General features: G+C 58.0%; 1 protein-coding gene across 1 annotated transcript in view; it reads left to right on the forward strand.

Moving 5' to 3' along the window:
* The first annotated feature begins 495 nt into the window (after nucleotides 1–495).
* ARHGEF17 (Rho guanine nucleotide exchange factor 17) overlaps nucleotides 496–8888 on the forward strand; it is a 31369-nt gene continuing 22976 nt past the window's right edge. Inside the window, exon 1 of the mRNA XM_042835774.1 lies at nucleotides 496–3276. Within this exon, the coding sequence (XP_042691708.1) occupies nucleotides 496–3276 (2781 nt within the window). The remainder of the gene's footprint in view (nucleotides 3277–8888) is intronic.

The raw sequence follows: 8888 nt of genomic DNA on the forward strand, positions 1-8888 counted from the left end.
AGGGGGAGGGGAGGAAAAGGGTCTCTGCCTTCAGCCCCGACTTTTAACCTCCTGATGGGGTTTTCCTCGCAGAAAGAACAAAAAAAAAGTTGAGAGAGAAGGAGAGGGAGGAAGGGATGGGGAGGGAGGAGAGATGCGGGGGGTGATCGCTCGGCCTGCTCTCCTGCCGTTGCCAAAAAAAAAAGAGAAGGGGAAAAAAAAAAGGACAATCCGCAGCCCTGCAACCATCCCCCTCTGCAGGAGGAAACCACGCCTCTCGGGGAAAGTTTATTTGAATGCAACAAATAAAAAAGAAGGGGGTGAGGGAAAAAGGAAAAAAAAAAAAAAAAGAGGGAGGGAGGGAGGACAAAAAGCTGGAAATAAAAAAAAGAGAGAGAGAGAGAGAAAACAAAGCGGGAGGGATGAAGGCCGGCGGCGGCCCGGAGGAGGAGCGGGGCCGGGCGGTGCCGGGGGGCAGCGGGGGGCGGGCGGAGGCGGCCCCGGGGGGGGCACACAATGGCGGAGGGGGGCAGCGGCCGGGGGGCATTGCAGGGCCGAATGCTGCCCGCCTCCTCCCCGCCTTCCTCCTCCTCCTCCTTCTCGTTCCCGGCTAGGAAAGTTTCGCCGCCGCCGAACGCCGAATCGCCGGGTCGGGCGTTCCGCAGCCTGGCCCCATCGGTTCGTCAGCTTTCCCTTCGCTTCGCCGAGCCGGAGCCAGCACCGGGCCCGGCCCATGCCGGGACGCCGCCGCCGCCGCCGCCTCCTCCTCCTCCTCCTCTTCCTCCTCCTCTACCGCCTCGGGGGCCGGCGCTGAGCGCGGAGCCGCCGCGCTGGCCCAGCGTCCCGGCGATGCGCAAACTCTTCGGAGAGAACGGACGGCGCTCCCCGGGATGCGGAGCCGGGAGCGGCTCCGGACGGGCATCGCAGCCCCCTCCGCCTCCGCCCCGCAGCCGCGTCCCGCACCCCGCGCTGCGCGCTGCCCGCGGAGCTCCGCCGGGGCCCGGCCCGCATTCCTGGCATAGCTCGACCCACCCTCCTCCTCCTCCTCCTTCCTCCTCTTCTTCTTCCTCCTCGTCCCGCAGCCTGGAGGAGCCGCGTCGGGGTGCGGAAGGAGAAGGGCGAAGCGCCCAACGTTTGGCCGAGAGGGACGGAGAGGCGCCGGGCAAAGCGGGCGGCAGGCAGCCGCTGGCCCCCGCCGGTCCCGTGGTTGCCCGCGTGGCCAAGGTGAACCTCCTGCCCTTCGGCAGCCCCGCCGGGAGCCGCTACGCCAGCAGCGAGACGCTGAAGGAAGAGGAGCAGCCAGCGGGCTGCTGGGCATTGCACGGAGGACGCCGATCGCCCGCTTTGGGGCCGAACGATGGGTTGGCATGGGGGCAACCCCAAATCCGAGCCCGGCCCAAGCTGCCTTCGGGCATGGCCAAGGTGAGGGCGGATTTGGGGAGCGATGCTCTACAGCCGGTGGGAGACCGCGCTGAGCACCGCAAGTCTTTATCCAACCCTGACATCGCCACCGAGACTTTGACGCTGCTCAGCTTCCTCAAGTCGGACCTGTCGGAGCTGAAGGTGAAGAAAAAAGGGGTGAGGATCGGCGAGGCCGCAGCCTACGACGTCCCCACATCCAACCTTCGGACCCGCGGCTCCGCTCAGCCCTCCGGCCGCTGGGCGCCGGGCGAACGGCCCACGCTGAAGGACCTGACGGCCACGTTGCGCCGCGCCAAGTCCTTCACCTGCTCAGACAAATCGGGGACGAGGCGGCTCTTCCTGCAGAGCGCCATGAAGCAGAGCTCCTCCGAGCTCCTCCTGGCCTCTGCTGGCAGCCACGATGGTGGGAGGATGGGGGATGATGAGGACGCGCTGCCCATGGTCATCCAGGATCAGTACATCCAGGAGGCCAGGCAGGTCTTTGAGAAGATCAGCAGGATGGGCTCCCAGCAGGACTATGGCTTGGCGGCCGAGCAGAAGGACAGCGGAGGTGTGGATGGAGCTGAGGAGGTGGCAGCGATGGCGGGGATGGATGTGGCCCTTCGGGGGCAGCCAGTGGGCACGCAGTGTTTGAAGAAGGTGGAGTTGGAGGAGAATGTCTCTTGCAGGAAGTCCGTGGAGGAGCTGCTGGGTCACGAGTCAAGCGTGACAGATGAGGGTATTGTCACTGAGCCAGAGCCAGGGCCCACTGGGGTGGTCTTGGGGGACCTACGCGAGACCTGGCAGCTGCATGACAACAGTGTCACTGCCATCGAGCCACCTCCACCCCCTGCTCCGGCTGCAGAGGATGCTCTGGCCTGCAAGGCCCAAGCGCCATCAGAGACCCCGAGCACACCCAGCAGCTTGCGGCGCCGGCGGAAATTCCCCTCGGTGGGCATCAATGGGGTGGAGAGTGGCGTCGGGGAGGGTCCTGGTGAGCCCTACCGCTCCCTGAGTGACCCCATGCCCCACCGGCGTTGTCCGGTGACGGAGGACGCGAAGAATTTCTCCGTTGACAGCAACCTGTTGGGTTCATTGAGCGCCAAGGGCGGCATCCCGCAGCCCTCGGCCATCGCGTTGGCCGGGCACGCGGGCAGCGCAGGCAGCGACCTGTCGCTCTGCAGCGACGGGCTGCGAGATTACAGCAGCCTCATCCAGACCATCGTCAGCCAGCCCGGCGCCATGGATAAAGTCATCGATGAGAAGGGCAACGGGAAAACCATCAAGAAGAAATCTCTGAGCGATCCCAGCCGCCGCGGAGAGCTGCCGGCGGGCGCCTTTGAGGGACCCGGCGAGGCCATCAACGAGCTGGAGGGCAGCATCCCCCCATCCAGCAGCGAGCCCATCCTTTCGGAGCAGAGAGCTGTCCCTGCCTGTCCCCAGGGTGTTGGACACGGCTACGGCTTTGACCCCAAGCTGGCCGAGGTGCTGTCACCACGCGGCGCCCGCCGGAGCTCCAAGAAGCGCAGCGGCCGTGTGTCCCACCAGGAGAACCAGGTGGTGCCCACCACCATGGCCAGAGCCCGCCCGGCCACCAAGCACGTGCGGCACACCAGCGAGCCTGCCACCTTCGTCCCCATCACGGTCCCCGAGCCGCACGCTGGCCACCATGCCCAGCACCCCGCTTTGGAGGCCGCCCGTGCCCCCGTCAAATCCTTCCCTGCCCTACAGCCGCCGTCACTGGAGGATGTCACCAAGCGTTACATGCTGGCCCTCAACTCCAGTGACACGTCCCCCAGCCCTGGGGATGGGTCCCGCTCCTCGCCTGTGACACCCACCGCCCCTGAGCCCGCCAGGTGCCCACGGCAGCCTGACCCCAAGAGCAAGCCCCAGGTGGTAAGTGCCCACTGTGCCCAAAGTTCCGCCGTTCGATGACATGCGGGATGTTTTGTGTCCCCTCTCCACTGCGTGTCTCTCTTTGGGACCAAAGTTTTCTCGTTGACATGGGGAAATGCTGTGGGATGGCCAACAGTTGGGTCTGGCCCTTCCTGGAGAGATGTTGGTCCTGGAGTGGACAGGTTTTTGGAACAGCTCCCCAAGCAGGTGATTTTGGGGTGGAAACAGTTCCCAAGCAGGTGATTTTGGGGTGGAAACCAAGTGATCTCTGGGTCAAACAGCACCAAAAGGCCACATCTCCCAGCAGTGCTCTATAGGGTCCCCGTAAACGAGTGTGCTCTCGGCCAGCAGTGGGTGATTTTGTGCCTGAAATGCTGAGTCAAAAGCTGCATTTTTGCCTTGGCAGAGGGCTTAAGCTGCCTTTTTCATTGGTATTTCTGCCGTTCTGCCCCATTGAGCAAACCAGTGCTTTCCACCCAAAAAATGCCTTGCAATTGCTCTGCATGGGAACGTGCTGAGCACAGCTTTTTCCCCTAAAACTCTGCAACTTGAGGCTCACTGGTGGCTGGAGCTGAATTAATGTTCATTTTTAAAGAAGAGGGGAAAAACTGGGGGAAAAGGTGATTGTGCATGCTGTAATGTAAAAGTTTAACCCTGCTTATTAGGGGCTTTAAGGTATGGATTTTTGCACTTGGGAGTGTGGATAGGGGACACACAAAGCTGCTAGAAAAGTGATGCCATACTCGCAAGCGCTGCCACCTCCTACACCCATTGGGCTTTTAATAACTCAGCACGAGTCCCCGTGGGCTGAAATCCCCAAATGGCGCCGGGCTGAAGCCCAGAAATACTTGAGCCCCATTTGGGTGGCGATTTATTGCAGTGAGAGGATGGGCTGTGCAATTTCTTGCAAAGCCTCCAGCAGCCAAGGAAGTGCCCAGGCAGCACAACCCTTGCTGGCCAGGATGAGATGCAAAGTGAGGATATTTTTCCAAGAGTGTGTATGAATATAACAAAATTCTTCTTTTTTTTCCCACCCATTTTCCTCCCTGAGCATCCCCGGAATGCTTGGGTTCCTACTGGGTTGTGTTGGAGTGTTCTTTCAGTTCCCGCTGGGTTTTGTTGGAGTGTCCTTGGGGTTCTTGTTGAAGGTTCCTTTGGGTTTCCATTGGGTTGTGTTGGAATTTCCTTTGGGTTCCCACTGGGTTGTGTTGAAGTTCCCTTTGGATTCCTGCTGGATGGTGCTGAAGTGTCCTTTGGATTCGCACTGGGTTTTATTGGAGCTCCCTCTGGATTCCCATTTCCTTGGGGTTCCCGTTGTTTTTTTTTTGGCTGTCCTTTGGGTGCCCACTGGGTTGTATTGCAGTTCTCTCTGGGTTCCCATTGGGTTTTGTTGGAGTTCCCTTTGGACTCCCTTTGGAGTTTCCTTTGGGTTCCCATTCGGTTTTATTGGAGTTCCTTTTGGATTCCCACTGGGTTTTACTGGAATGTCCTTTGGATTCCTGTTGGGTTTTATTGGATTTCCCTCTGGGTTCCCATCGGGTTTTGTGAGGGTTTCCTAGGGATTCCCACTGGGTTTTGTTGGCATGGCCTTGGGGTTCCTACTGGGTTTTGTTAGAGCTCCCATTGGGTTCCCACTGGATTTTGTTGGAGATCTCTTCGGATGCCCTTTGAAGTTTCTTTTAGGTTCCCACTGGGTTTTGCTGGAGTTCCCTTTGGGTTCCCACTGGGTTTTGTTGGTGCAAAACACACTGGGACCTGTGTTGTCCCAGTGTCACATGTACCCCGATGGCACACTCCAGGGCTGCAGTAAGGGACAGGGACTCCCCCTCTTGGACACATCGTGGCTTGGGCTGGGAGGGACCTTAAAGATCATCCGGTTCCAACATTACCCCAGCATCTTCGTGGCTCTCCAAATCCAAAGGGTCGTGCCGGAGTTGGAGGGCTCTCCATAGCCCCCAAGGTTGGGGGGCAGCAGGTATGGGGGAGTTGTGATGGAGTTGGAGGGCTCCCCATAGCCCCCCAAGTATGGGGGTCCTGCTGCCCCCCACCCAGGGACACAGGATTTGCTGAACTGCAGCCATCCCATGAACCCATCCGTGCTCCTGCATCGGGTTGGAGCTGCAGCGCCGCCTTTGATCCATGCCCTTGGGCGAGGGTGGCTGCCTTACTGTTATCAGCACCCATTTTCTGCTCAATCCACCTCTTTCCGTGCTCTGCGCTCACCAATTCCCCCCCCCTCCTTCTCCCAACGATTGCAAACGAGAGCAGAAATCCTCCTTGCTGAGTTCCCAGCACCCATGGCCAGGTGGGTGCTGGGTGCTGCGTCACGTCCCACCCCGCAGATGGGTGCGGGTGGCGGCAGGTCGGGTTCTTTTCCCAGCCCCAGGCTGCAGGAATAGCAGCTCACAGCTGCGACGTGCCCTGCTTTCTGCGTGGTTGTTTGCACGAAATAATTTATGGATCATGTTGGTGCCGATTCGGTTGACGCCTCCGGGATGGTTGGAAGGGAAGAGGAGATGGAGGGGAGAGGCTAATGGCATTGCCATGGCACTGATGGGAGTCAGGACCCCAGCACTGTGCCCTTTGGGAATTGGTTGGGGTGAGTTTTGCTGTGTTTTTTGGTACAGACTGAGCGCTCACCTCCCCATGATGCATCTATGGGGCAAGGGTCTGGTCCATAATAATTGTTGGGGACTAATTATTTGCAAGAGACCTCATGATCATGGGGTGAGAAGTGCTGTTGGAGCACCAAGTTGCAGTTCCCAACCGGGAGCATCCAGGCCAATCTGGGACTCATTTGGAGCAGATTCTACCCCAGACAACCCAGCCCAGCATCAGTTGCTGGCAACTGGGAGCCCAGTTTGGCTCAGCATCGCCTTGAGGCCGTGGGACCAGTGGTGCTCACCTTGTTCGAACCCGGCACCGCAGGGGCGAATTTTGCCTTTTAAGGCCAACGCTGCGGCCGTATCTTTGAATCTCCCTCCTGCCTCCGAGACTCTTTGAGCTGCAAAGAACTTAAAGCAGAGTTTTATTTCCCTTTGATTTATTAGAGGGCAGCGCTGGGATGTTTTATTTCAGATGGCACCGACCGTGGCCGGGGGGAAGGGGGGGGTGAGGGGGAACCACGTTGCTTTCGTTGTAGGGCACAGCGCTGAGGGCTGGGTGTAACTTGGGACCTACGGGGAAGAAATCACCCTCATCTTCCATTTATTTTGTCTTGGTTTCTCCCCCCTCGGTTGCTCCTCTGCTCCGTTCCGTTGTCATTCCTCCATGGGGGCTTTTGCTCTTCCAAAATGGTCATCTGCGTCACGGCGTCCGTCCGTCCTTCTGTCCGTCTCTGGGAAGTAATGAAGGGGTCTGGTGTTTTCACAGCGCTCTTCCCCAGGGACACGTCCCTCCTTTCTCAGCCCTGCCTCATCCCATTGCCTTAGGAGCTGCCTTTCATTCACCCAGCACTGCTGTCCAAGCGCTGTTTGAGACCAAACTGCAATCCCTGCAGCGTCCATCGGAGGTGAGGACTCCTGCTCCACCATTCCCAGCACCACCAAGGATTTACTTTCATGCTTTGCATTTTTTTCCCAAATTTATTTGGCGTGCACGGAGCGCAGAGCTCCAAAATCCCAAGAAAAACACAGTGCCCAAATCCATCCGGCTGCTCCCAGCGTGGTAGAACCCAACCCTGCCCCAAGGATCCCCCATTTTCTCACTGCCCTTGGTGCCTGCTGGGCTGCGTGTGCTGGCGGGTGGCTGCAACGTGCTGTTCTGTAACTGTTTGTCCTGGGCTCCTTCCAGCAGTTCTCTATGGGGCTGGGGAATCCCTGGTGCCGGAGAGCTTCAAACCCGTGCACTGGGTTTTTATTTTTGCCCTTGCATCCCGTAGCAAAACCCTTTTGCAGAGCAGAGCCTGCAGGGAGAAGCGACACTTTGGAGGCAGAAAGATAAAAAAAAAATGCATCACAAGTATAAGGAAAAATGAGGTTTCCTGGCAGCAGCATCCCAAAAGCAGATGGGATGGGGGCACACGTGCTCCCTTGGGGGGGGGGGGGGTGGAAGATCAGGTAAGCTTGCTGCCACGTGCTGTTTGTTGACTTAGTAGCAGTCAGACCCAATGGGAAAATATTGACTTAAACGCAGCACCTCGTGGGATCAGACGTGTCATGGGAACACAGCCTTCCCCCACCTGGTGCTGCCCAGAAGGGACACATGAGAAAAGCTCTCCTAGCATGGAAGGAAGAGGAAAAAGGGAAATTTTTCCCCCTCCCCCCCAAAAAAATGGGGTTGCAGAGGGGGATGCGTGGCTGTGCCGGGGTTTTGGCGGGACTGGGACCTGTTGTCCTTTGTCCTCATGCCACCCCTCTGCTCCCTTCTCACCCATCTCCATAGGAACCACGTTTTGGGCCATGGTTGGGAGTTTTCTCTTTTTTTTGCTGTTACTGCAGATCTATAATTACATGGCTGGGGCGGGGAAATCTCAGCTTTTCTCCCCCAGGCGATATTTTGGGTGCTCTGCTTTTGGGTTCTGCCTGTGCCATCAGGCACAGCCCATGGGGACACCAGCTCTGGAAGGGGACATCAGCTCACCCTGCACCCTAACAGAGGGGAGAGCACCAATCTGGGGCTTTGGGGAAGCACACTCCAGCAGGGGTGATGGATGGCTGTTGCTTATTGTCACCTCTGGGTACGGCTGTTGGGCAGATTGATGATGTGGGGCAGCAGCCACCCCTGTGCCAATGGGGGTATAGGGTCAGGATCTGGCCCTGGAGAGAGAAGGTTGGCACTGGGCTGGCCAGATTCATGGGGATGTTTTACACATGCAGGAGTGCACGGGGAAATGCAGGAGGCAGGGCTGCACCATCACTATGCATGCAAACACATGGCTGAGCTTTACACAAGGACTGCTCTGCAATTCTGGGCAGCCTGCCTGCACCCTGCCTGCATGGAGCTTCAGGCCTGGGCTTTTCCATGTAAAATCCCACAAAGCCAAAGCATTTTGTTGGCTCCTCCAGCTCTTTTCCAGGCAGTCATCACCTGCCTTCAAAGCTCTGGTTTGGGGAACGTGCCTCAGTCCATGAGTTTCCAATCTGTTGCTGCAGGGGATGTAACAGGTTGGCAGCTCTGAGATTTGCACGTGCATCATTGATACCCACCAACCAAACTCAGCAAAGACTCAGAGGTTCTCAGGTCTTATTTCTGCAGTGATGTTGGTGTCCAGCAGACTCTTAGCACATCCTTAGTGCCTTGTGTCCTGTCTGCAGGGAGACTTCCTTTCTTCCTCCCTTCTTTTTTTCCTTCCCTCCATGCACACATGCACCCATCCCCATATATCTCCATGCACCTGTCTCCATTGATCTCCATGCACCCATCCATCCATCTCTAACCACTCATCTCTATCCATCCATCCATCTCCATCTTTCTACCTGCATCCTCTCCATCCATCCATCTGTCTATCCATCTCCATCTACCTTTCACCATCCATCTCCAGCTAGGCAGCCAGCCACCTTTCTCCATCCCTCCACACTTCCCCATCCATCCATGTATCCATGTATCCATCCATCCCTCCCTCCCTCCCTCCATCCATCCATCCATCCATCCATCCATCCATCCATCCATCC

The sequence above is a fragment of the Centrocercus urophasianus genome, unplaced genomic scaffold, assembly GCF_019232065.1.
Source record: "Centrocercus urophasianus isolate 14NV4802_14NV808 unplaced genomic scaffold, USGS_Curo_1.0 seq_545, whole genome shotgun sequence".
Classification (NCBI taxonomy): Eukaryota; Metazoa; Chordata; class Aves; order Galliformes; family Phasianidae; genus Centrocercus; species Centrocercus urophasianus.